Source organism: Acanthochromis polyacanthus, chromosome 17 (assembly GCF_021347895.1).
Source record: "Acanthochromis polyacanthus isolate Apoly-LR-REF ecotype Palm Island chromosome 17, KAUST_Apoly_ChrSc, whole genome shotgun sequence".
NCBI classification, from domain to species: domain Eukaryota; kingdom Metazoa; phylum Chordata; class Actinopteri; family Pomacentridae; genus Acanthochromis; species Acanthochromis polyacanthus.
In genome coordinates, this window is record NC_067129.1 from 28,495,690 (window position 1) to 28,523,086 (window position 27,397).

The 27,397-nt window shown below is 42.0% G+C and overlaps 4 protein-coding genes across 5 annotated transcripts in view; 2 read left to right on the forward strand and 2 right to left on the reverse strand.

Annotated features, from left to right (window-relative positions):
• LOC127530649 (CD209 antigen-like protein A) overlaps positions 1–348 on the reverse strand; it is a 14,112-nt gene extending 13,764 nt beyond the window's left edge. Inside the window, 1 exon segment of the mRNA XM_051937927.1 lies at positions 307–348. Coding sequence (XP_051793887.1) covers positions 307–348 — 42 coding nt within the window.
• The window catches only part of nup98 (nucleoporin 98 and 96 precursor), a 132,802-nt gene extending 128,829 nt beyond the window's left edge, over positions 1–3,973 (forward strand). The window contains exon 36 of the transcript XR_007937293.1: positions 3,245–3,973. The gene's annotated coding sequence lies outside the window, so the exon portion shown is untranslated. The remainder of the gene's footprint in view (positions 1–3,244) is intronic.
• LOC127530663 (protein NLRC3-like) overlaps positions 1–27,397 on the reverse strand; it is a 139,439-nt gene that overhangs the window by 72,791 nt on the left and 39,251 nt on the right. The gene's annotated exons all lie outside the window — the stretch shown is intronic.
• LOC127530650 (nuclear pore complex protein Nup98-Nup96-like) lies at positions 347–3,973 on the forward strand. Its single transcript, XM_051937928.1, has 4 exons — positions 347–352; positions 429–584; positions 1,059–1,170; positions 2,052–3,973. Exons 1-4 carry the CDS (start codon positions 347–349, stop codon positions 2,249–2,251), a joined length of 474 nt encoding a protein of 157 aa, XP_051793888.1. The 3' UTR covers positions 2,252–3,973.

A 27,397-nucleotide genomic window follows, 5' to 3' on the forward strand; every position in this document is an offset into this window, starting at 1 on the left:
GCACCTGGCCTCAGGTAGGGCTGGTTGGAGTCACCGTTACTGGGAAATGTTGGTTACTAACTGGATATTAACGCACAAAAGTATCAATTAACTGAATTCTAACATGCAATGTATGATAAACCCAGATATTAACACACAAAAATATTAATAACCTTCATATTACTTTACAAAATTATTGGAAACGCGGTTATAACCTCATAATAATCTGTTAACTCACAGAGGCATCAGTAACCTGGATATTAACACAGTAAAGCATCAAAACCTAAAATATTAATGCTCAGAGGCATTAAAACTTTAACATCTCACAGAAGTATGAATATTCTGGTAGTCGACACCCAGAGGAGTCATGAAGGTCCGCTGAATGATAGTTTGGTCTCACATCGTCCAGATGATGACATCATGATAAAAGCTTCTGATTTTTCCTGCAGACTGCATCATCAACGACAACCCACGACTACCTGCTGGAGTTCCTGGAGGGTCTGGGCGGTCCTGAACACAGCGCCACCATCCAGGACTGGGACACTGCAGGGAGGGTTTACCTGGACTACATCAGGGTCATCAAGACTCTGCAGGACATCCAGCAGGTAAAACCCCTCAGAGCTCCTCTAAGAGCTGCTACACATCCAGAAAAAGACAAAGCACAGCATCTGTTACACCACGCTGTGTTCTCTGATGATTTCTATGTAAAATATTATTCTGAAAACATCAGTAACCAACACATAAAACCATCAGTAACCTGGAGGTTGATGCACAAAACTGTCAAGAACTTGGATGTTAATTAATGAAACTGTCAGTGACTTGAATATTAATTAATAAAACTGTCAATAACTTGGATATTAATTAATGAAACTGTCAATAACTTGAATATGAACACTAGAAAATGTCTCTAACCTGAACATTGAAACTCTAAATCCTCAGCAGCTTGGATGTTTGTGTACAGTGTTAATAACCTTTGTATTGTTTCCACACATCAGTGACTGTAAACTGGACGTACTGTGGTTGTTTTTCACTAATCACTGTGATTTCCACCTCTAACCCGTGAACTCTCTCCTCCTCAGATGGAGAGCGCCGGCTACGAGCTGGAGCGTCTCTACACCGACGTGACGTCTCTCTGCAGCAGAATCGAGCTGCTGCCCTGCAGCACCGCCAGAGACCGGCTCGCCCAATCAGGTAGGAGCACGGCGGCCATGTTTGACCGACGCTAAACCGTTTCAGTCTGATTGTTTTACAGACCAGCTGCCCATTCTGAAAGATACATCAGCTGGTGATCCATGACAACGTGTCACCTGAAAACACTGAAGTATTTCCTTTGCTTTGAGAGAAAACGATCTGCGTTTCCATGGGAACACGAGTAGGACTGAAAACACTGGTGTACATGCCAGCTGGTAGTTGGTGATGTAACTGTAGACCAGAGGAGTCAAAGGACCACATCCAGTCCAGTCTGATCTCCAGTAAAACCAGAGCATAATAACCTGTAAATAACCACAGCTCCTCATGGTTCCTCTGATTTAGAGCACACATGTTCACATTTAAAGAATTATCTTTTTACTAAACATCAACAACCTGAAATTTAAGAAAAATGACTTCAGTTTAGAGTTCTCTGCTGTTTTTAGACGATCTGATGTCGTCGAGCTGCAAACTTTAGAAACTTACAAGTTTAAATCTAATGTTCACATGATCCTTTCATGATGTTCCTCATTTCAGAACGTTCCTGTGAGTTAAGAGAACGTTTTAACATTCAGAGGATGTTTGGAGGATTCTGTAGGTTCTGTTCTGTGATAACAAAGGAAGAAAGTTCTCATAAAGTCAGGAATGTTTTTCAGAGTTGATCAGAGCTTTAGATGATTTTTTATTTATTTAAAATGTTCCAGTACCGTGATCTATTAACCAGAGTGGAACCTTTAGTCTCCAGTGTTCTGAGCTTTTTTGTAGAAATACATTCTATGACCACAAGTTGTTCCACAATGTTTCCTAAAGTGTTGAGAGAACGTTCTGCTCAGTCTGGTGGAACCTGCAGTCTAACTAAGCCCCGCCCTCCTGCCTCCTCCCAGAAATGGCGAAGCGTGTGGCGAACATCCTCCGTGTGGTTCTGAGCCTCCAGCAGGGCGACGCTTCGTCCGACTCGCTCGGCGTCCCGCTGGCTCAGCTGGCACCACACATCAGCCGCCTGCCGATGCCGGAGGACTACACCCTGGAGGAGCTGCGAGGCCTCACCCAGTCCTACCTGAGGCAGCTCATCGTCAGCCAATGACAGCGCAGAGCCGGAGCAGGAAGTGATGTCACACCGGTGCAAACGGGAAGACGGCCTTAGCCGCTCGAACGTCATGAAACCACGATGCAGAGTTCAAGGAAAAGAGCGTCTAAACAGAAAGTTTAGTTCAGTTTTAGACGCCGTCAACAGGAAGTGACTGGATTTCAAATTAAGGTTCGAGTGAGGGATCAGCTGAGGCACCTCACAGTTTGATGCTGCTGTAGATCAGTGGTTCTCATTGGAGAACAGAGTCCAGCAGAAAACAAACAGGTGGTGAAATGTCTCATTTTATCCAAACAACCATTAAAGACAAAGTAAATCTTCTATTTTTCTTGAGTTCCTCCAAATATTATTTAAGTCAAACAACCAAAAAGAAACACTCCTGTGTAGAACTCGTGGCTGCTGGTTTCCTCCCATTTCTGATTGAAAATCATCCTGAAAGCATGAAGACTGTTGATTTAGAGCAGGAAGTTTGGAAACATTCAGCACAAAAAGGCCTCAGAGGTCATTATCAAAGTCTTCATTGATTTAGAAACGTGTCTGAAAACATCACATCTGGAATCATAATCTCTAAGTAGGATGGAAGAATCAACGTCAGGTTTGTTTTCTTTGGTTTGCTGCTGTTTTAGTGATGTTCGTTGGAATTATTGTGAAATGAAGCCAAGAAACCGTCAGAGGAAGGAGATCTAAGCATCAGTCTGAAAATCCTTTTTTTGTTAAGCTTTTGTTGAATTGATTTCATTTAGATTTGTCGATAATTACAGCAGCACTAAACTGAACAGCAACACATTTAAAACCACCTAACTGACTGTAAATGTTCTTCATGTCGCTGATTTTCATTCTGTGCAGAAACCAAAGTAAAACCTCCAGAACGCTGTGAGGCCTCCGGGTTAACAGAAAACAAACTGAAACATGAAACTGCAGCTTGGATTTAAACCACATTTACTCTCATTTCCAGGTTTATTATTTGGAAGTTCTCGTCGATAACAGGAGCGTTTTTTTTTTCTCCTCTGCCTGTTTGAAAAGTGTCGTCATATCTTCAGAATAAAAGTACCAGATGTACTCGTTCGACTCTAAACAAAGAGCTGCGTTCTTGATCACCGCCACTGACTCGGTTTCATTCCAAGTGAATAAAAGCGTCCGTTAGCTTAGCAACGGTAGCTCCTGTTCATCTGTCCATATGTGAATAGAGACGACCTGTAAGGTTAAAGAAGAAGAAGCGGTGATGGTTCCTCAACATGCAAAGTGTAAAATGGTCTATTTTTGTAGATTTCCTGTTTTTTGTTTGGTCTGAATGTGAACCAGAAGTGAGCAGCAGCAGTTTGGTCGTCAGGTTTTCTAAAGTGAAGAGTTTCCTTCCAAAACGAGCTGCCAGCCGGAGATTTCACTGCATGTAATTATATAAATATTGTATATTTTTGGAACTCAAACGGGGAACGTCAGGTCATTTTTATCCTCTACCTTTAATTAGCAGCAAATTGGATGCAAAGTCTTTTGAAATGAAACCCTTCACTTATCCATGGTTTGGTTTTGTTGTAGATTAAGTGTCGGCTTGCCAAGAATGTGCTTTTGTTGTTTTTTCTTTTCATTTTCACGGTTTCTCTATATGATGTCAAACAGTGTGTGTGTCGTTCACATGGATGGATTCTGTTTTGTGTGTGTGTGGCTGCGTGCATGTCAGGATTCTGTTGGTATTTTTTAATAAAGGCAAGTAGAAATAAACAGTTTTTGTCTTTATTGTTGTTTTTGATGTTCTTTGACTCTTGGTCTGGCTTCCAGTAAGTTTAGGAAACTTTAAAAAGAAATGGCGACATCTGCTGGCCGATGGAACAATCAAATCAGCAAGTGAAGAGTTTGCAAAAACGGATAACTCCATTTTTATGTTTTTTTTGGAAAACGTTTTATTTACTTGAGATAAGATCAGTCAAACTGAAGTTGAGTGGATTTGATTCAGTAGAAAATATGTGACAATAGAGAAAAAAATTAAGTAAACAATAAGAAAGTAAGTTTTATGAATAATTATAAAAATTGAGTTACGTGTTTTTGCAAATAAACTTCACGTTTTCACATTTTTATCTTTGACACAGTAAGTTTGTGGATCTTTTGAAAAGTGACAGTCCATTATTTTTCTACCAGTTACCCTAAAAATCATCTTAGATCCAGCTGGAGATTAGTGCAGCTTGTAACAAATTATGGAAAAACATGGAGAAAGTGTTCGTTGGTACAGTGGTTATTTCAGCAACAAACTCAGAAATTATATGTTGATGATAGCCTAGCCGCACTAGACAACCCACGGCAACGAATTTAATTCTCTGCCAGGGTGGGTCTAGTTACCCTCCATAAGGCTCGAGGCTGGATGCTCCTAAAACTGGCCGGACCAATCACCATGAAGTGTAGAGTCAGAAGGCGGGCGTAACTAAGTGACGACAGAGGCGTGACGATTCTGACAGAAACAACTGGCGCACAATAAACAGTTATCTTTGGACTCGGCTTTGGCCACAGCCCTTAAAGATTTGAAGCTAAAATTCAACTTGAAAGATAAACAAAGGACGGCACTGAAGTGTTTCATTGAGAAGAAAGACGTATTTGGACTTATGCCGACGGGATATGGCAAATCCTTAATATACCAGTTGGCTCCGCTGGTTGGGAAGCTAACGGGACTTAGCCACAATCCGCCGGTGCTCTAGGAACTCCGTCAGCCTATTCGTTGCGCTGATTGGTTGTATACCTACCCAACTGCTGCAGAGGGATTTGATAGACAACCTTTTAGCCCGCCTCCCTCCCTGTCGAGCTTCCCTAGACCCTTGTGCCGTCAGAAACATGGGGCTAGCGTGGCTAGGCTATATTGATGATGTATCTGGTAACTAAATCTTCATTTACCCATTAGAGCTCAGTGGATGTTAGCATATCTCAGCAACAGTTGAAACCAGAAGTTTACATACACCATATAAAAAAGACAACCTTTTTTCCCCCCAGTGTCTGGCATTAAATCAGAATGAACTTTTCCTGTTTTAGGTCAGATTACGACAGGTTAACACTGTCCACCCCTTTCTTTCCGTTATTCTTCCTTGGTGAGTTTATCCACATTGGTTATTCGAGTTAATTACTTTACTCCTACATGTTGGGAGTAATGTGTGCTTTACAAATGACTACATGATTTAACTATACAAGCATCAGCTGTACTGCTTCCAGAAAAAACCTGTTACTTTCATCTGTGCTGAACATTTCTATTTCTTTTGGCTGAACTTTAAAGACAATGAAGACTCAGTAGTAGTGATGTTATGAGATGTGCCGAGGATTCGAAGTCTGTCGAGTAATGGAGGGGGCGTTTCCACGAAGCGCGTATCGAGGCTTGCTTCATTTAGGGGAGGAGTCTAAAATGATGACGTTCAAAGCCTCATGAGCTGGTTATACTGCGCGACTGGTTCAGGGACAAGGTACGTTTTATCCGTTTGATTCCCGGCTATAAAAGACACAAGCAGAAACAAAAAATCAAGCCGTTTTTTCGTTTTGAGCAAAAAACAAAAAAACAGGAAACGGTTCGTTTTTTCGTTTTTTCGTTTTGAACAAAAAAACAAAAAAAAAAAAACTGGAAACGGTTCGTTTTTTCGTTTTCACCCCCAAAATGAAAATACGACTCAATATTCCGTTTCATTGGTGGGCGGGGCTTCGGAGCCTGCCAGTGCACAGTAAAGCTCCTGCCCATCACAATAAAGCTCTTGCGCTGGCATTCATAGACAGACTGACTTTCATTGTATTGCTGCCCCCACTGCACTTCCCCGAACTCTAAATCAAAGCAAGTCGTGTACACAGTAATGACAGTCATAACCAGTGGTGTAGTCTAGTGTTTTCTACTGGGTATACTCCAACCTCATAAACCAAAGCCAGGTCAGGTTCTCATATATGTGCGCGTGCACTCACACACACACACACACACACACACACACACACACACACACAGCAGCAGCAGCAGCAGCTCCTTTATTTCAAACTACCAATTAGATACTTATAGACATTATAGCGTCAGCAGCTCCTCCTCCTGCCATCAGGTAGAGCTGATGTTTCCTCTCCATCAGGTAGAGCTGATGTTTCCTCTCCATCAGGTAGAGCTGATGTTTCCTCTCCATCAGGTAGAGTTGATGTTTCCTCTCCATCAGGTAGAGCTGATGTTTCCTCTCCATCAGGTAGAGCTGATGTTTCCTCTCCATCAGGTAGAGTTGATGTTTCCTCTTCATCAGGTAGAGCTGATGTTTCCTCTCCATCAGGTAGAGCTGATGTTTCCTCTTCATCAGGTAGACCTGATGTTTCCTCTTCATCAGGTAGAGCTGATGTTTCCTCTTCATCAGGCTCCCTTTCCTAAACGTTAACCTTAGCTCCAGCTGTAGTGTTCCCTAAAGCGGCAGTATTCACAGGACAAGCAACAGGCTTATTAAAACACTGAAATAGTTTCATTTAGCTTTGCTTTCTTTTCTTATTTTTTCTCCACTGACTGATGTTGGGTCATTAGAAGTTCTACACTCATGTCCCTCTTCTTCTAAGCCAGGGGTATTCAGCTAAAATTCAGGGAGGTCCAGTCAGCAAAGGTCCAGAACATCATAATGTCTAACTTGAGTTACTGTGATATATGCTGATGTAACCTGGTAGTTTTATTAGAGTCTGCCTGTAGTCAAAAACTGACCGTCAAATAAATTCAGTACGGTTCAAAAACATTTAGACATTTATTAATAAATAACTTATATATAACTGTATATCTTAGAATAAAGTGCAGAACTTAAAAAAACATGACTGAACAACCTGAATCAACTTCTATACATCTTTAACAATAATTAAATCTCATAAATGTAAACATTTGAACACTTTTACATTTTTGTCTGTCTCATATCACTCCCCTAATATCTCTGCAGCTTAATGGGAGAACTGAGCTGCTGCTTGTTCGAGCCGTTCTCAAAACATATTTTGATTATGTTCATAGTTGAGAAAGCTGCCTTACAGCTGTTTGCTGAGCCAAACATGGTCAGCATGTGACCACAGTCTGTCCTCTAGCACTTGCTTTGATTCAGAGTTAGGGGAAGTGCAGTGGGGGCAGGCAATACAATGAAAGTCAGTCTGTCTATGAATGCCAGCGCAAGAGCTTTATTGTGATGGGCAGGAGCTTTATTGTACACTGGCAGGCTCCGAAGCCCCGCCCACCAATGAATTTTCATTTTGGGGGTGAAAACGAAAAAACGAAAAAACGGCTTGATTTTTTGTTTCTGCTTGTGTCTTTTATAGCCAGGAAACAAACGGATAAAACGTACCTTGTCCGACAGTCTTGGTTTCGAGTTCAACTTTCATATAAATTCACATTTTCACAAAGTTGTCTATAGGGATGGGAATTGATAGTCAATTCTAGAAGTAGAACCGATATTGATAAGGCTTTTTCCCAGAATTGAACCTCCCCTTTGTTAACAATTCCTCTTATCAATGCCAGCCTGGACCACCACCTCTTTAAACCTCTGTATCTGTAGCCCGGAATCACTGCATCAGGCTTCTTTTAATGTTTTAAATTATAAAATATTAGGTCTATGTAAATTAATAAATGTCAGAATGTAACTTGTGTCAAGAAAGCCAAGTTTCTTATCTCTTTTAAAAATCCCAAAAATACTTGAACATATTTTTGTTATTATGGGATTGATAAGAGAATTGATAAGCAATTGGATTGATCAGGAAAATTAGCAGTGGCTTTGATATTGCTAAAATCTTATCAATTCCCATCCCTAGTTGTCTATTAAGTGTGACGTGGGTAAAAAAAAAATTTAAAAAAAGAGGAAAATTAGTATTATGTCCCCCCTACAGGCCATTTGGTGATGACATGCATGTATACTCTATGTATTATCTTGAGCACCACAGTATCTATAATATTAATAACAAGAGAATGTTCTTCTATATCAGACGATAAGGTAAGCTATATATTTGATGGCCATCTGCCATCTTCTTCAGAAGTGTCACGTGATGGTGGATGTGACGTCTCAGATGTGAACAGATGCCAACTGAAACATGTCAAGTTAAATCTGTATTTGTTACGTGTCTTTTGAAAGTAAGTTTCTTTGTTTCATAACAATTGTGCTTTTCTATTATTTTACAATGACTATGACAAGACAAATGTATTTATAGAGCTCAATTCATATACAAAGCAATTCAAACTGCTTTACAATTACATAAAATCAAACGAGGCAAACAAATCAATAATAATAAATCTATTAAGTCATCCTTAAGTCAATAAAGAACATCATTAGTAACATAAGAGGAAGAGTGCAGTTAAATACGTTCAGTCGTTTATGCACCACTAAACAACTGTTTTTAACCTGGATTTAAACATTGCTAGAGTCGAGGCATTACTCACACCTTCAGGAAGACTGTTCCAGATATTAGCTGCATAAAACGGAAAAGCAGCCTCACCATGTTTGGATTTAAATCTGGGCTCCTGAAAGAGGCCAAGTCCTGAGCTTCTCAGAGTAGTTTGACGTGGTTCATATGGCACGAATATGTCAGAGATGGTTCATATGGTTCTAACATGTCAGAGATGTACTTTAGTGCCAAACCATAAAGAGATTTGTAAACAATTAAAGCTGTTTTAAAGTGCGTTCTCTGAGCTAAAGGAAGCACTTTTAGAGACCCAAGTACTGGACGAATATGATCATATTTCCCGGTTTTAGTTAGGATCGGAGCTGCAGCATTCTGGATGGACTGCAGCTGTTTTATACCTTGTTTGAGAAACCACTGAACAGGCCATTAAAATAGTCCAACCTACTGGAGACAAAAGCATGAATTAGTTTCTCTAAGTCTGGTTTAGACACTATATCTCTAATTTTTACCATTTTTTTTCAGATGAAAATAGGCTGTTGATATTGTTGATACAGTGTGGCTGTTAAATTTCACTTCTGAGTCCAAATAATGTGTATCTGTCATTTTGCTCAGCTTTACAACAAAAATGTTGAGCCCAAGAACTGCCATTTTTTAACTAGAGGCCCATGCTGATAATTTGAAAGGAGACAGGCAACGGTGAAGATTTGATTTATGCTCCCTGAAATGGAAAGAGGTATTTTTTTTCAAAAAGCTTGTTCTCTTTGACTCTCCTTATGAGCCTCTCAACGTGGACTCTTAAGCGGGCGATTGACTGAGTCTGCAGAACTTCTTCTTCAGACATCTGGGTCTTCTTGGACAGAAAAGCTGGTTGGTGGACTTTCCCAGGGACCAGCTCATCGATGAGGAATCCTTTGTCCACCATGATATCCATCTCTGGCATAAGAAGGGGGATGATCCCACAGTGACGGAAAAGTTCTTTGTCACTAATGGAGCCTTCATACAGAGCTGACACAAAAGTCAGCGCACCATGAGGAGACATCCCAATGAGAGCCTTGAAGGTACACGTGGATTTATAATTAGAGAACACCTCACTCTGAGTAAGAAGCGACGAAGGTGTTTGGCACTCCATTTCAGTACAATCAACGATTACCTGCGTGTTTTCATAGGTTCCTTCAAACTCTTTCGGACGGTTTACACTAACTGCAGCAGGTGACATCCAGATGGAGATGGATCCAAGGAGAGTGTAGAGGAAATTGGCCCATGTCACAATTATTCTGCTCACAGTGGTTCGATGGATGTTAAACTTGTGGCTGAGTTCTAGTTGTGTGAATCCAGTCGACAAGTAGGTTAAAAAAAGGAAGAGCTCATCAATTGGCAACAGTTTCTAGGGTAAAAAAATGATCAATTAGTTCAGATAACAAAATGTTTTATCATATACATGGTTATGCAATTTATATTCCATTATACTGGAAACTGATGGCAGGTTGTCCGGAAAGGGACAAATACTATTGGAAGCAGCAAAAAGAAAAGTAGGTTTCATGCACACAAAGACAAAAACAGTGGAAGAAAACATATTCTTAAATATAAGAAGGGCAAAAACATACAACATGAAGCTTTCCCCTTAATAAAAATGTTTACACATTTCAAATGTTATTAATCAACTTACGGTTGGTCGAGTCACAGGGCTCTCTGTGAAGGTGCTGGTGGAAAGGTCCCGGTGAACCGCAGTTACCCTCACGATTCTTGCTGTTGCCTCTTCAGTGAGTTTCCAAAATGCCATCAAATGTTCATATGATGGAAACCTGCATAAGTAGAAAGTAATTACTCAATAAATAGTAGAAAAGTGCTTTGAGAAAATGTGACTTGAGTACTGTAAATAGAAGTAACAGGAAAAATATAAAAATGTTACTCAAGTCAAAAAATGAAATATTGTAATATATAATTTTAGAAGAAAAAGCAATCAAAGTACATTTGAAAAATAATGTATGAAAAAAGAAAAACTTCAATGCAGCTTTGTTACCTAAATTTACTCACAGGGGTTTCAATGTTTCTTTACACAATTGTACAGGTACTTTAGAATAATTTTACTCTAATAGAAGATTGATATTGTTACTTAAAATTCCTTAAAAATGTCACCTCTAAAAGTAAAGCAGTAACAGAACAATATTATTAAATAGATTACATGCAATTTCCATGCACACCTGCATGCATTTGAATGTTTTTCTTTATAATAATGAAAGTACAAGTACGGCGGCCCGCGGGCGGGCCGTTTTTTTTATCGGTATACGCTTTTTTTAAAATAGAAGGACACTGCAAACACGATTATACAAACACTATACACACATAGAAAGCTGAGATTCTCATGAATCCACCGGTATAAACCACTTTCAGATGTGATTACCACAGCGGGTAATATAAACACATTTATCCAACAAACAACAAGTCATGTAAACGTGCACAGCTCACCTGTCGATGCAGTTTGGACGCTCGTTTCTGGTCATAAAAGAAGATAATCCACAAAAACCGGCCAGAACCCAAGCTTAGCCATCCAGAGGAAACAATCCAGTATAATACTTTGGCCAAAACATGTCTCGAAATAGGTAAAAAATCCAGAAAACGATCGGCTCCGTGCGCGTGCACGCGGCGCGTGGTGGCGCTGTGCGTTTCATATTCACTGCATCTTTCTATTATAACTTTATCATACACGGTCCTATTCCCTTTGTTCGCGATTCAAAATGGATACTGGAGGCTTCTTTCCGCTTCAAACCGGACTTCAACCAATCAGGTGACTCGTTTCCGCCTACTTCGGCGATTTAGCCAACCATGGCCGAGTCTGACAGATATCGATTACATCACTTGATTGACTTGTTTCTCAGCAAATCACGCCGGAGGAAACGTTAGATTGACAGGCCTGGTAGCCAATGAGCTTGCTGAATGACTTGAATATAAATCCCGCCTCTGCCAGCGGCTTTATATGATATTTCATTCGTGAGCTCCGGGCTCCACCTGCTGTTTCTCTGTATTCCTCTCAATCTGTTTGTGTGATCGACACTGAAGCCTATCTGAAGTGATTTTTTGAGTTCTTTATGAGTTTTTGGAATGAAAATAATGTGAAAATTAAGTGAAAATGAATTTATACCATTCTGTAAAGAGTGTGCACAGTGTATAAAGAGTGTATCCAACATTGACAGGGGCGGAGCATATCAGTACAAATACATGTGTGAAACAGTCATTTCTTGTAGTATTGCTCTGAAATTTTGACCTGAACTATGTAAGACCCCAGGCTTTTGCAATATTGTGTTTTCAAGCTCTTACAGTGCTGCCACACTGATTTTCAGGTGTTTTATTAGGGAAAAAATGTAGGCGAGAAAAAAATTCATCCTAATTCAGTGTGTGCCAACATGAAATACTCTGTGCCAGTAGCACCTAGAGTAATTCTGACTGCACTGGGTGAAAATTCAGGTTGTCAGCTTTCAAATGAGACCCCAACCATGCATGTACTCCAAACAGTTCAAGAACAGCATTCAATTTACTTTCTGTAAATCTCAGTAGAAATTTCGGGCGGAAATTGCCCAAACCTTAAAGGGTTAAAAATATACCTTGTGTAGTGCCGTATGTCCTCTGAGGATGATGAAAAACGCTCCAAACCAAACCGCGTCAGGTGCATCTCCTGTAACTCCTGCCGGAGCGCCTCCATCTCTCTGACCATGCCGTCATACTTCCTCCGGTCCACCACAATAAAGGAGCTGGCAGAGTAGTCATGCTCTTCTATCATGGGAACAAAACTCTCTTGTTGTAACATACTTTCGACAGCAGTGGAACACTCAGGGGCTGCGGCAGCGGCTCCATCTTCCTCTCCATCCTCTTCTGTCGGCTCACTCCGAGGGCGGCGTTCCCAGACCCCTGGTCGCTGCTTAACAGTGTAATTATTCCACTGGAATAACGTAGGGACACTGTTTGGCAAAAGTAGCCGTTGACCCGTTGGCAAAGAAATAATACATTCTTTTTCAAAGTATCGGCTACAAACCCTGGAGTTTGGCGTTACAACAAACCCCCCACCTCTTCTTATTTTAGCTAACCACTGAGCACGTAGCTTTGCATCCTTTGGGAAGCAGTGGAAGCTCAAAACACCATTGTATCTGGTGGATGCTGGACAAAGTGATACACAGCAGTTGCGGTTGCTCCCACTATCTCTTAAACTAAATTTAAATGTTTCATTTGACATAACTGCTGTTCTTTTCTTACGAGACTCCATTGTTTCCACGGTAGAAAAAGGCAACCGGAAGTCGAGGCTCACCCTTCCGGCGCAAACCCGGAAGAAAGACTTTTATCGTGCACAGAATCTATTATGATGCCATACTGGACCTGCATCCAGCTGTGTGTCTTTAAAGGATGACTTATCTAAGAATTTCCCTATTAATTTTAAAGGAGAACAATGTCCTGCTGCAGAGGGGTAAGATGTTCAGAAGGTTTCAGAGCTGCTAGTTTGATAGCAGATTGGCTCCTCATCAAACAGAACAAATGGTTTGAAGAAGTGATGCTAATATCGTGAACATCATCCACAGAGACATTAAAAACAGAACCAGGTGGATCACAGCAAGAACTCTGAGTTCACTAAAATATCAAGAAATAGTTTTACTGGACAAAATTCCAGTTATCTGATTATATAAGCCTTGGTAGCCTTCAATTTACCCTACATGTTAGCCTACATGTTGGCCTACATGTTAGCTTGTATGTTAACTTGTATGTTAGCCTGTATGATAGCCTAGAGGGTGAATTTGATATTGCTGATGGAGACGACTGATGCTTCACGAGAATGGAGAGGACAGAAAAATGATTCTTGTTGTCCTCTCTGAGTTTAATCAAGTCAACTTCCAGACCTACAGAGCAGTTTTCCAGGTTCTCTCAGAAGTACCAACCCTGGAGTAGGAACTTTTAACTCCTATAGACAGTCCTGAAAGAGGTTCGACAGGGACGGTTCCTGTGGTCAGAACAACGATTGATGATGAGCTAAAATGAATAGAAAGTTCCTGCCGTGGAAAACAGACTAATGTTGGAATCTCTAATGAACATCATGGACCTTCAGCTGGTGTTTGTCTCTGTGTGATAAAGTGAGACTTAACTGTTGATGTTGATCCACAGAGTGGAGCAGCAGAACTCAGAAATTCCCAGAGCTCAGTCTGTCCAGCAGCATGACCTGGACTCCATATTCATGGGTGACTGTCAACAAAGCAGTAAGAAGACTTCGATAAAGACTGAAGTTGCTAATCAACAGAACATCTTCACACAATCAGTCTTTAGGAGGACAACTGTCACCTTCACTTTATTGCTACTTTGGTGTTTTAATATCCAGGTTGTTTCTGCTTCACTCTTTCTTTCTTGTGTTTTCATTTAGAACTTATTGCTCCAGTTTGTGGACGTAAACTTAAATCTTCTCTGAAGGAGAAGTTCCAGAGAGTGTTTGAGGGCATCGCTAAAGCAGGACAGCCGACCCTCCTGAATGAGATCTACACAGAGCTGTACATCACAGAGGGAGGGACTGCAGAGGTCAATGATGAACATGAGGTCAGACAGATTGAAGCAGCATCCAGGAAAGCAGACAACAGAAAGAAGCATCAAAGCAGAAGACATCTTTAAAGGCTCACCTGGAAGAGATGGACCAATCAGAACAGTGATGACACAGGGAGTGGCTGGCATCGGGAAAACAGTGTTAACACAGAAGTTGGCTCTGGACTGGGCTGAAGACAAAAGCAACCAGGACATCCACTTCATGTTTCCACTGACTTTCAGAGAGCTGAATGTGCTGAAAGAGAGAAAGTTCAGCTTGGTGGAACTTGTTCATCACTTCTTCAGTGAAACCAAAGCAGCAGGAATCTGCAGGTTTGAAGACTTCCAGGTTGTGTTGATCTTTGACGGTCTGGATGAGTGTCGCCTTCCTCTGGACTTCCACAACAATGAGGTCCTGACTGATGTTAGAGAGTCCACCTCAGTAGATGTGCTGCTGACAAACCTGATCAGGGGGAATCTGCTTCCCTCTGCTCACCTCTGGATAGCCACACGACCTGCAGCAGCCAATCAGATCCCTCCTGACTGTGTGGACATGGTGATGAAGATCAGAGGGTTCACCGACCCACAGAAGGAGGAGTACTTCAGGAAGAGATCCAGAGATGAGGAGCAGGCCAGCAGCATCATCTCCCACATGAAGACATCACGAAGCCTCCACATCATGTGCCACATCCCAGTGTTCTGCTGGATCACTGCTACAGTTCTAAAGGAGCTGCTGAGAAGCAGAGAGGGAGGAGATCTGCCCAGAACCCTGACTGAGATATTCATCCACCACCTGGTGGTTCAGACCAAAGTCAAGAAGGTCAGGTATGATGGAGGAGCTGAGACAGATCCACACTGGAGTCCAGACAGCAGGAGGATGATCGAGTCTCTGGGAAAACTGACTTTTAATCAGCTGCAGAGAGGAAACCTGATCTTCTATGAGTCTGACCTGACAGAGTGTGGCATCGATCTGGAAGCAGCCTCAGTGTACTCAGGAGTGTTCACACAGATCTTTAAAGAGGAGAGAGGACTGTACCAGGACAAGGTGTTCTGCTTCGTCCATCTGAGCGTTCAGGAGTTTCTGGCTGCTCTTCATGTCCATCAGACCTTCATCAACTCTGGAATCAACCTGCTGGAAAAACAACAACAAACAACATCCTGGTGGTCTGAACTGTTCCAGAGTAAATCAGCACGTTTCTACCAGAGAGCTGTGGATGAGGTCTTACAGAGTCCAAACGGACATCTGGACTTGTTCTTGCGCTTCCTCCTGGGTCTGTCACTGCCAACCAATCAGAATCTCCTACGAGGCCTGCTGACAGACAGGAAGTAGCTCACAGATCAGTCAGAAAACAGTGGAGTACATCAAGAAAAAGATCAGTGAGAATGTGTCGGCAGAGAGAAGCATCAATCTGTTCCACTGTCTGAATGAACTGAAGGATGTTTCTCTGGTGGAGGAGATCCAACAGTCCCTGAGATCAGGACGTCTGTCCACAGATGAACTGTCTTCTGCTCAGTGGTCAGCTCTGATCTTCATCTTACTGTCATCAGGAGAAGATCTGGATGTGTTTGACCTGAAGAAATACTCTGCTTCAGAGGAGGTTCTTCTGAGGCTGCTGCCAGTGGTCAAAGCCTCCAAGAAAGTTCTGTAAGTAGTTGGAGACTGAAGATATAGTTTTTTTTTTCATTTTGCTGCTGTTTCATTAGTATAATCTCCTTTTTGTCTCTTCAGACTGAGTGGCTGTAATCTGTCAGAGAGAAGCTGTGGAGCTCTGTCCTCAGTCCTCAGCTCCCAGTCCTCCAGTGTGACAGAGCTGGACCTGACTAACAACAACCTGCAGGATTCAGGAGTGGAGAGTCTTTCTGCTGGACTGGAGAGTCCACACTGTAAACTGGAAGCTCTCAGGTCAGGACTCACACTTTGAAATTGAAAAAAAAAAAAAGTAAGATTGATTCTTGATTTGCTTCCGACGCATCACATCTGCACCAAAATGTGACTGAAAGACAAAGAAAAAAACAAAGAGTGAGAAACATCCAGCCAAGTGTTGTCCATCAGGTTTGTGTTGTTTTGTGTGTGCAGGCTGTCAGGCTGTCTGGTCACAGAGGAAGGCTGTGCTTCTCTGGCCTCAGCTCTGAGCTTCAAGACCTCAAATCTGAGAGAGCTGGACCTGAGCTACAACCATCCAGGAGACTCAGGAGAGAAGATGCTGAGAGCTAAAGTGGAGGATCCACACTGTAGACTGGAAACTCTCAGGTACAGACAGACACTCTCAGAAAACTGTTAGCCTATCTTAGCACAAAGACAGGAAGCAGATTAACTGTTAGCCTAGGTCCATGTAAAGAAGAACCATAAATGAGTAAAGCTGAATAATGAGTGTAAACTGAGCTGGAACGTGACGAGCACAGGACAGGACTTTAGAGATGCTGCATTCAGGTGTCTGTGTCTCCATGTTGGACTGGTCCTTTATCAGTGGAACAGTGTGAGAGCCATGTAACGTCCATGTGTGCTGCTGAAAGAGTCGCTGCTGCTCTGACCGTCCTCCTCCTTTCAGGGTGACGCCTGCTGGAGTCCGATGGTTGACACCAGGTCTGAGGAAGTGTAAGTGTATTTTAATGGATTGATGGAAACAAAGCAGCACATTCAAGCATCTTCAAAATGTCACATCTCTGAGGTCATCATCAAAGCTTTAATACTGATCACATGATCCATCAATAACTGCAGCTGTGTTGTGTTTGTTCTCTCCATCAGATTCCTGTCAACTCACAGTCGACACAAACACACCACACAGAAGACTCAAACTTTCTGACAACAACAGGAAGGTGACATGTATGAAGGAGTATCAGCCGTATCCTGATCATCCAGACAGGTTTGACTGTCCTCAGCTGCTGTGTGGAACTGGTCTGACTGGTCGCTGTTACTGGGAGGTGGAGTGGAGAGAAGAGGTTGAAATTTCAGTGAGTTACAGAGGAATCAGAAGGAAAGGAGTCTGTAATGACTCTCTGTTTGGATGGAGTCATCAGTCCTGGAGTCTGATTTGTTCTGATCGCGATGGTTACTCCGTCAGACATAATACCATAGAAACATCCATCAGGTCCTCCTCAGTCTCTCACAGAGTTTCAGTTTATGTGGACGTTTTTTTTTTTTTGTCCTGTCCGGCAACAGAGCAGGCAGAATGAGGATCTGGCTGCTGCATTGTGCCATACAAGTTTGCTTTTCCAAGGGGAGTTTGTAAGTATAGGACTCCCCTTGATACTGTACAGTAATTTATTTAGTTTGAATACTTGTTGATTAGTTAAATAGACATAAATTTTCCGGACCTGACAGGGGAAAGGCAGGAAGAGAGAAACGAGAAAAGGAGAAAAAACAGCAACAAGGGGGGATAGTGAAGAGAGAAGGAAAAGTGCAAGAATACAATTATCTTTCAGTTTAAACCGACACAACAGATAACAAGCTAGTACACCTTAACAAAGACACACCGGAACGCATCCTCCGGGTTTTGTTAGGAAACACAGCTAGTAATTATTCAAATCATCTATGTGAAACACACAAACTGAGGAAACATGTCTTTTGATATTTTGGCACCAGGACAAACTTAACACCCCACAAGACAACATGGTTGCTATGTCCACATGCAGAGTACGGTGCAATTGTGACTGTGATCATGCAACTATGACCTCTGACCTCCGTGAAGGCCAGAAGTGGGCCCGAAAGCCCACAAGACCCAGGCGAGCCGGCAGCGATCCCAGAGCAGAGATCCGAGCCACCAAACCACGAGGACGACCACGGACCGGCCCGAAAGGGGGCAGAGGGAGAACCCGGCCAGGACCCCCAGCGTCCAGCAGGGCCGGGCCCCAGGCGACCAAGATCGGCGGCCTCCAACCCCGCCAGGGGCCGGAGGCCCAGGGCGGACCCAGCAGGGAGGACCCCGGGCCCCAGGCATCCAAGAGGCAACCCCTGCCCCCCCAGGCAGAGGGTCAACATCGCCAGGGGAACCAGCCACCCCAGACGGCCCCCCAGCAAGGTCGAACCCCCACCCCCGAGGGAGGAGGCAACCCCCAGACACCCGGACCCAGGGCCCCGCACCCCGCCCACCCCAGAACACCCCGGCCACCCGGCCCAAGGTCGGCAGCCACCGGCCCAGGCCCCCCCGGCAACCCAACCCCACCGCCGCCAGAGAGCCCCAACCGCCGCCCCCACCCTGACCCCAGACCGGACCAAGCACGAAGCGCGGGAGCCCTGACCCCCACTCCAAGACAGCACCAAGCACCCAGTCCCCAGGCCCCAGGCCCCAGGCCCCCCGCACCGACATCCGACCGCCAAGGTGGCGAGGCCCCAATTCACCCCTTACATTAGGTGATGGAGCTGATCACAGGGGACCAGAGGGAACGAAAATCAGCTAACTGATCCTTTGAACCTGCAGACACTGTCTCGAAGCTGATGTAGTCTAATAAGAGATTCCTAAACTGCTTATCGTTCAGATTGTTTTTGGCTTTCCAATTTATAAGGATAGTTTTCTTTGCGATGCATAAGCTGGTGAGAACCATACATACAGAGTTAGAGCCTATGTTGATTTCACCTAGGTCACCTAATAGGCACAATGTGGGACTTGCAGTAATGTTGCATTTAAACCATAATGACAGGTCTTCACATACCTCAAGCCAGAACCTTTGCACAGGTGCGCAGGACCACATGGCATGGAGGTAACTGTCAGTCATGTTATCACTGCAGTGTGAGCAAATATCCGAATGGGACAGACCCATCCTGAACATCCTTTGTCTTGTATAATGAATTCTGTGCAGAATTTTAAATTGTATAAGTTGCATATTTGAGTTCTTTGACATTTTAAAGGTATTTAAACATATTTGTGACCATGCATTTTGATTAAGATTACTGGATAGGTCAGCTTCCCATTTTGTTGTAGGAAGAAAGATTGTATCTTCTGACTTTGATAATATTCTATATAGTTTTGATAATAGCTTTGGGGGACGAAAATTTAAGAATTCTTCTTCTCTAAGAGGAAGCTGCCAGTGTAATTGGTTGAGAGTGTATTTTTTTCCTATAATCGATTTAAGTTGGTGGTATTCTAAAAATTTTGTGTTGGTAATTCCATATTGTGAAGTGAGTGTGTGAAATGACAGAAAGTTACCATCTTCTATGATATGTTCTAACTGTTTTATCCCTTGGTTTCTCCAGTGAGTAAAATGTATCATCTTTTTATTTTGTAGAATGTCAGGGTTATTCCAGATTGGAGAAATTTACATGGAATGACTGAAGACTTACTTAATTTTAGAAATTCCCACCAAGCCATTAAAGAGGAGCTGATATTAATGCTTTTGAAACACTGATGAGATTTAATAGTTGTGCTGATAAATGGCAAGTCAGAAACGGCTATGTCCTCACATATTGCTTCACATCTAACCATAACTCATCTACATTACTAGGTTTTAGCCATTTGGAAATATACTGCAACTTACTAGCTAGGAAGTAGTGACTGAAGTTGGGTAAATCCAGTCCACCTCTATCTTTAGTCTGTTGTAGAGTCTTTAAACTGATACGTGATGGTTTGTTTTTCCAAAGAAATTTGGATATATGCGAGTCCAGTGATTTAAACCAACAGGAGGATGGTTTGGATGGTATCATTGAGAATACATAGTTAACTTTAGGTAAAACCATCATTTTAATAGTGGCTACTCTCCCCATGAGTGATATGGGTAAGTGCTTCCACCGTATAAGATCATCCTCTATTGTTTTCAATAACTGAACATAATTTAGTTTTGTAAGTTCTGATATCCTGGGAGAGATATTTATGCCTAAATATCTGAGGTTTCCAGACTGTATTGTGATGTTAGATATTCTTGGTATGTCACAATTAATAGGCATGGCTGTAGTCTTGGACCAGTTGATAGAATAATCAGATATCAATGAAAATTTATTAATAAGCGTAATTGTCTGGGAGATGGATGATTTGGAGTTATTTAGGAAAAGTAATACATCATCTGCATAAAGACTTATTTTATGTTCTATATTGTTGGTTTGGATTCCTCTGATGTCTGTGTTTTGTCTTATGGCAGCTGCAAGAGGTTCAGTAAAGATGGCGAAAAGTGATGGAGAAAGTGGGCAGCCCTGCCTAGTGCCTCTCTGCAAACAGAAACTTGGAGAAGTCTGGTCATTGGTCTTAACACAAGCAGCCGGGTTATTATAAAAGATTTTTATCCAGTCTATAAAAGATGGCCCAAAACCAAATCTGTTTAATGTTGCAAACAGAAATTTCCAATTTACTCGATCAAATGCTTTTTCTGCGTCTAACGAGATGATTGTGGATTCTAAATGATGTATTGTGGAATAATCTATTATGTTAATTAATCTGCGTATATTAGTAGAGGAATGTCTCCCTTTAATAAAACCTGTTTGATCAGGATGTATTATAAGGGGGGTTACTTTTTCTATTCTACTGGTGAGAGCTTTGCTGATAATTTTGAGATCTACATTTATTAATGAAATTGGACGGTAGCTAGATGGAAGTGTGGGGTCTTTTTCTGGTTTTAATAACAAAATAATTCTGGCTAAGTTCATATTTGAAGGTATTTTTTGTTTGTTTTTAATTTCTGTTACCATTTTATGAAAGGTGGGAGCCAACATTGTCTAAAGTTCTTTATAAAATTCAACTGGATAGCCATCTGGACCGGGTGCTTTATTGTTCGGCATATGCTGCAGAGATTTGTGAAGTTCTTCGACTGACAGAGGAGAATCCAACACCAATCTATTTTCATGTTGTAGTTTTGGTAGAGTAATTGAACTAAAGAACTGATTAATGTCCTCTTCTGTTGTCTTTATATGTGATTTGTATAATCCTTTATAGAAATCTCTAAAGGTATCATTTATCTTATCTGGGTCATGGCTGATGTTTCCATCTGGGTCTTTGACAGCAGAGATTGTTGTTTTCTCTTTGTTTACTTTTAATTGATTGGCCAGAAATTTACCAGATTATTGCCATGTTCAAAGTTCTCTAAGCGAAGTCTTTGCACCATGAATTTAGTTTTTTATCTATAATTTCATTAAGTTCAAGTTTAGCTTGTCTTATATCCTTCAGCATGTGCTCTTCTGGAGAAACACGATAAGCTTCCTCCAGGGATTGAATTAGAAGTTCTAACTCTGAGATTCTTGAGACCTCTTTCTTTTTCTTATATGAAGAGAAAGATATTATTTTTCCTCTCAAAACTGCTTTTCCTGCTTCCCACAAAAGACACGCTGAGGTTTCTGGTAAGTCGTTATCTTCTAGATATATAGACCATTCTCTTTTAACATAGCTGATAAATTCGGGATCTTTAAGTAATGATGTGTTAAATCTCCAGTTTGTAGCTGGGGGTTTATTATTCTTATTTTTAAGGGTAAATAATACAGGTGCATGATCGCTAATGGTAATGGGATGGATTTTGATTTCTGAAATGTCATTCATCAGCGTGTTGCTAATTAAGAAATAATCTAGTCGAGAGTAAGAACGATGAGCTGAAGAAAAGAATGTATATTCTCTTATGGTAGGGTGATGAGAACGCCACGCATCACAAAGACCAAAATCCTTCATATACTGTTGAACTGTTTCTGAGGATCGCCACACTCGCTGGTTTCCTGTGGTACTGAGCCTGTCCATTCCCGGGTCACACACCATGTTGGAAGTCCCCTCCTATAATCAGTGCGTTATTTGAGTAACCATCAAGTGAAGTGAAGAGAGAGTGAAAAAAGGAGGGGTCATCAACATTTGGTCCATATATATTCACAATGCACAGTTTAACATTTTGGATGGATAATACCACTATAATAAATCTGCCTTGTAGGTCTGCAATTGTGCCATCAATACCAAAGGTTAGTCTTTTATTTATAAGGACTGCTACTCCTCTTTGCCTGGAATTATAACAGGCTGAGTACACATGTAGAAACTGTGCTGATGGAAGAAGATCCAATGATGAATTTGATAAATGAGTTTCCAGCAATAAAACAATGTCTGCTTGTAAATTCTGCAGTTGCTGATTGATTTTCAGTCTCTTTTCCCCTGTACCAGCTCCACGCACATTCCAAGTGACAAACCTTAATGCGTTCATGACTGAACAACTAAAGTAAGTGCTACATGCATATTAGCAGAGCTTATATCTGAAAGGGGCCACATACGTGCATACATGCCAGCTAAGTGTGCATTCTCAATCACCCTGTTTAATATTTTCAAACGTGGTTGTGCTGTTCCAACAAGCTTTAAGTAAATGTGTTTATGTGAGCTGTGTATAGTGCTGATGTGTGTCAACAAATTCCTATTCTCATGTCTGTGTGTGAGGTTTAAGTGATTATAACAGGTGAAATAATGGTGAACTGTGAAAAGGTGAGAAAGAAAAAGAGAGAAAAGTGAAACGAGTAACAGTGAAAAAAATAAAATATGATTTAAAAAGGACATTGGTGCTGTGAGCAGTGCAGTGAAGACGGGAATTAAGTTTAGGATTAATTATTTTATGGCAGTGTTGTGTATAATGACATTATGAGTGAGATCAAGCACATCACCTGACATCAGAAGAGCCATGGAGTGGTGTTCCGGTCGCGGTACAGTTGACCGTTGATAAACAGTTTGTCCACCGCGATGACAGCACGAGAGCCTTCGGCTATAGCTTTCTTCCTGATGGGAAACAGGGCTCTGCGCCGATCCAGGATCTCTTTAGGGAACTGATCGTTAACGCCGAAGTTGGTTCCCTTCAGCTCCCGGCCCTGACGCTTCACCTGCTCCTTCTGCTTGTAGTTAGCAAACTTTGCTATGATGGGTCTCGGCCTGTGCTCTCCGGGTCGTTTCCCTCCGAGACGGTGCACTCTGAGGAAAGCGATGTTTTTAACGGTTTCCTCCGGGAGCTTCAGGTGAGTCTGGATGAAATTCTTCACCGTCGACTCGGGGCCTTCCTCCGTCTGTTCCGGGATTCCAGAGAAGACCAGGTTGTCTCTCATGCTCCGGGACTGGAGATCAATCACAGTTTCTTTAATTTTTTTATTTTCCTCTGATAGTCGGATGAACCCCTCGGTGAGGGATTTTACCGACTCTGAGGCTCGTGTTGTCCGTCGTCAGCTTCTCCACCTGCTGCTGGCTGAATTCCAGGGACTGGCGTATAGCTTGGAATTCCTGATGGAGCACTTCCAGCAGGCTCAGACGGGCGTCGACACTGGACAATTTCTTATCTATAGAGAGAAGAACATCCGTCGAGTCGTTCCCAGGTGGAGAAATAGCTTCAGATGAATTATCATCCCGGAGCCTCTTAGCTTTAGCTCCAGCAGGAGTTGAGGTTTGGTTTGGCTTCCCCATGACGAGCGTCGTAGCAGTGATCTATGAACTCCGTCAGGCTGGCCAAATCTTCCTTGCTGTGCTCCAGAGTGGATCTGAAAGACACTTACTTCCACTTTCTACTGATTATTATTATTATTATTATTATTTTAAAGTTGAAAGATTAGGGGAAGTAAATCCGCAAGCAAATGTGTGAGCGCGCTTTGTTTGAACTATCCGTCTCACAGAAAGTGCGTCACTTACCACATCCTACGTCACGTCCTCCTCCTCACTGCAGCCAACTAGATATTTTTATGTGGTAGTTTATGTGGACGTTGATGCTGGAACTCTGTCCTTCTACAGAGTCTCCTCTGACTCTCTGATCCACCTCCACACCTTCAACACCACATTCACTGAACCTCTCTATCCTGGATTTGGGTTTGGGGTCTGGTGTCCTGATTCCTCAGTGATTCTGTGCTGAGTTCAGTATCCAGAGTCTCCTCCTGGTACAGAAACAGTGTTGAACAGAAAGTTCAATCTCTTCATAACTTGTCCCTCAGAAACATGTTTTCACATTCATGGATTAAATGTGTTTCTTTGTGAAATCCTTCTGAATGATTCCTTGGAAATTTCTTCCTCTATCCTCCTTGAAGAAGGTGGCCTTGTCTGATGAATCACCTTTTCTTTTCCATCACGTTAATGGTCGAGTGCGTCCCAAACCTGGGGAACACATGGTACCAAGATCCACCATGGCAATGTTCTACTGGGAACTTTGGGTCCTCCATCCGTGTGGATGTTACTTTGGCATGTACCGCTTACCTAAGCATTGTTGCAGACCATGGACACCCTTTCATTGAAACTGTATTCCTTGATGGCTGTGGCCTCTTTCAGCAGGATAATGCTCCATGCCACAAACAAAAATGTTTCCAGAATGGTTTGAGGAGCACAGCAACCAGTTTGAGGTGTTGACCTGGCCTCCATATACCCCAGATCTCCAATGCAGCATCTGTGGGATGTTCTGGACAATCAAGACTGATCCATGGAGACCCCACCTCACAACTTCCAGGACTTCAAGGATCTGCTGCTGACATCTTGGTGCCAGATACCACAGCACACCTTCAGGGGTCTAGTAGAGTCCAGATACCACAGCACACCTTCAGGGTCTAGTGGAGTCCAGATATCACAGCACACCTTTAGGGTCTAGTGGAATCCAGATACCACAGCACACCTTCAGGGTCTAGTGGAGTCCAGATACCACAGCACACCTTTAGGGTCTAGTGGAGTCCAGATACCACAGCACACCTTCAGGGTCTAGTGGAGTCCACATACCACAGCACACCTTTAGGGTCTAGTGGAGTCCAGATACCACAGCACACCTTTAGGGTCTAGTGGAGTCCAGATACCACAGCACACCTTTAGGGTCTAGTGGAGTCCAGATACCACAGCACACCTTCAGGGTCTAGTGGAGTCCAGATACCACAGTATCTACCACAGTGGCCATAATGTTATGCCTGATCAATGTATAAATGTGTGTGTGTGTTTGTGTGTTGTAACGTGGGATTCTTTCCATTTCATTTGAATAACTGTAAATGTACTATGATACCTGTAATAAATGCACCGAGTGAAAATATCCTGCTTATGCTGATTTTTCCTGTTTGAATCCATCCATTATCTCTACATCCTCTGGAGGGTATCGAGGAATTGGGGTCCAGCCCAGCTGACTGAGGATCAGTGGCGGCTGGTGAATTTTTCTCTGGGGGGGGCGCACTTAATTTACCAAACCAAATAGCAGAGTCGGCAACACCGGAATACAAGAATTGATGTAAATTCTGTTCACAGCCATTTGATGTGCTATTACTATGCACCACTAGGAGGGTACACCTAAGCACTACTGCTGAGTGCACTACTGCTTAAATGCACGTAAATCAGGTCCTCTGGCACTGGCCTTTTAACAATTCCCAAGGTGAATACAGTGACACATGGCGAGGCAGCTTTTCAACATTATGGCCCTCGCCTGTGGAACAGCCTGCCAGAGGACCTGAGGGCTGTAGAGAACGTAGAGACTTTTAAACGCAGGCTCAAGACTCACCTTTTTAAACTGGCTTTTACATAATGCTTTTATTTTATCTTAATGCCTTCATTTATACTGTTTATTCCCTGGTCTTGCTTTTATTTATTCATTTATTTTATTATTTTGTATACTATATTATTATTTCACTATTTTAGTATTTATTTTATTATCTATTTTACCATTTATTTTACTATTTATTTACTATTTTACTATTCTTTATCTTTTAGTAGCTATTTTATTCTTCAATTTTTAGTTTTACCTGTTCTTTTCAACACTATTTTAGATTCCAGTGTTTCCTCGGTGGGGAGCCGTCTGCATCTGGGGCTTTGGCAGGGCCTGGGCCTAATGGTCCTGGAGCTAGCTGGCCTGTTGGGCCTGTTGGGGTCTGCTGCTGCACCGGGTGCGGGCGGCTCTCAATGATGGTGTTTCCTCTTTCTGGTGCTTCTGCTCTCAGCCAACCAACCATAATATTTCTGTTATAGAAGTGTGTGTGTGTGTGTGTGTGTGTGTGTGTGTGACTGTGTGACTGTCTGTGTGTGATTGATTGAAATGTTAGCAGCAAGTGAATTTGAATTTATCTCCCCAGTGTTTGATATGATTTGCTCCAGATAAGGTGTAATTGGTACACAAACCCTTAAAATCTCATTTTCTATAATTAAACAAATTAAGAATGTATAAATATGCAAATCTATTTTTTAGTTCAAAAGTAAAAAAAGAAACAATTCATTTTTCCAGCTTCAAAGAGGCCAAGTGCTTCTTCTGTCAACAACATATTTATATTTACAGACTCAAATAAACAAAAACAAATCCATACCTGTGAAACCAACAAACATTGGACATTTTGTTAAAAAAAACCTAACTATAAGGCTTAAAGCAGACAGTGCTTCTGTGAGCTAACTTTTACATTAACACCTTACATGACAATGAGAAAACAGCAAATCTGCAGATTTAAGATCAAAGCAATAAAAAAATAGTGAAACCATTCGGCATTATACTCTGTATAACTGTGCATGTGACAAATAAAACCTTCTTATCTTATCTTAGGCTTTGAGCCCAAAGTGCTTCTGTCAACTAACATTAAATATTTACAATGAAAATAAAGAAAAACAGTAATTCCTCAGATTTCAGAACAGATGAAAATCAACAGGCTTTCAGTCTAAAGTGCCACTTGTGTCAACTAACATTTCTATTTACATTATTAAATGACAAAAAAGTAAATCCTCACATTTTAGAGATTAAAGCCAACACCTCTACATCTGTGTTATTTTTTGTATGCAAGTTTTGCTCTTCTGTCTTTGAGCCATGCAAATTTCTCAATGACTCTATGGTTAAAATCTGGGGTCTCCCTGACAAGTTTCTTTTCCACAGAGAGCATGGCCAGTGCATTAAGACGATCCTGCGACATCGTGTTCCTGAGGAAGTTCTTGATTCTTTTTAGTGTTGAGAAGCACCTCTCAGATCCAGCTGTCGTCATTGGAGTCGTGATGAGGATCTTCAGGAGAGACACAGTTTCTGAGAAGGTGTCCTGAAGATTGTTGCTCATGAAGAGCTGCTACAGAGCCACAGCACCATTGCAACTCCTGAACTCTGTGTTGCTGAAGATGAGCGACAGTTCAGTTTTCAGCTTGCCCTTGTTCAGCACTGGATAGGCCTCCATGGTGGTGTTGAGCGCTGCTTCAGGGAAGTGGCTGTCATACTCCTGGAATCTGTCTCCTTGAAGCAGTGTAGCACTGATTAGGTGTTTGGTGAAGGCAAACCTCTCTTTTGCATGGCCCAGGATTGTGCCACAAACCTATAAAGAAAGACACACATTATATCACACAGAACCTACATAAAAGTGTCTTGTCTAATTGTTCACATAACAGCTTACTATGATTATAACACTGTAAAAGACCATAC

Excerpts from the sequence above, each read along its gene's own strand:
- LOC127530650 (XM_051937928.1), top strand. Across the intron at positions 585-1,058 it reads CTCTGCAGGACATCCAGCAG|ATGGAGAGCGCCGGCTACGA; the intron begins GTAAAACCCCTC and ends TCTCCTCCTCAG. Across the intron at positions 1,171-2,051 it reads AGACCGGCTCGCCCAATCAG|AAATGGCGAAGCGTGTGGCG; the intron begins GTAGGAGCACGG and ends GCCTCCTCCCAG.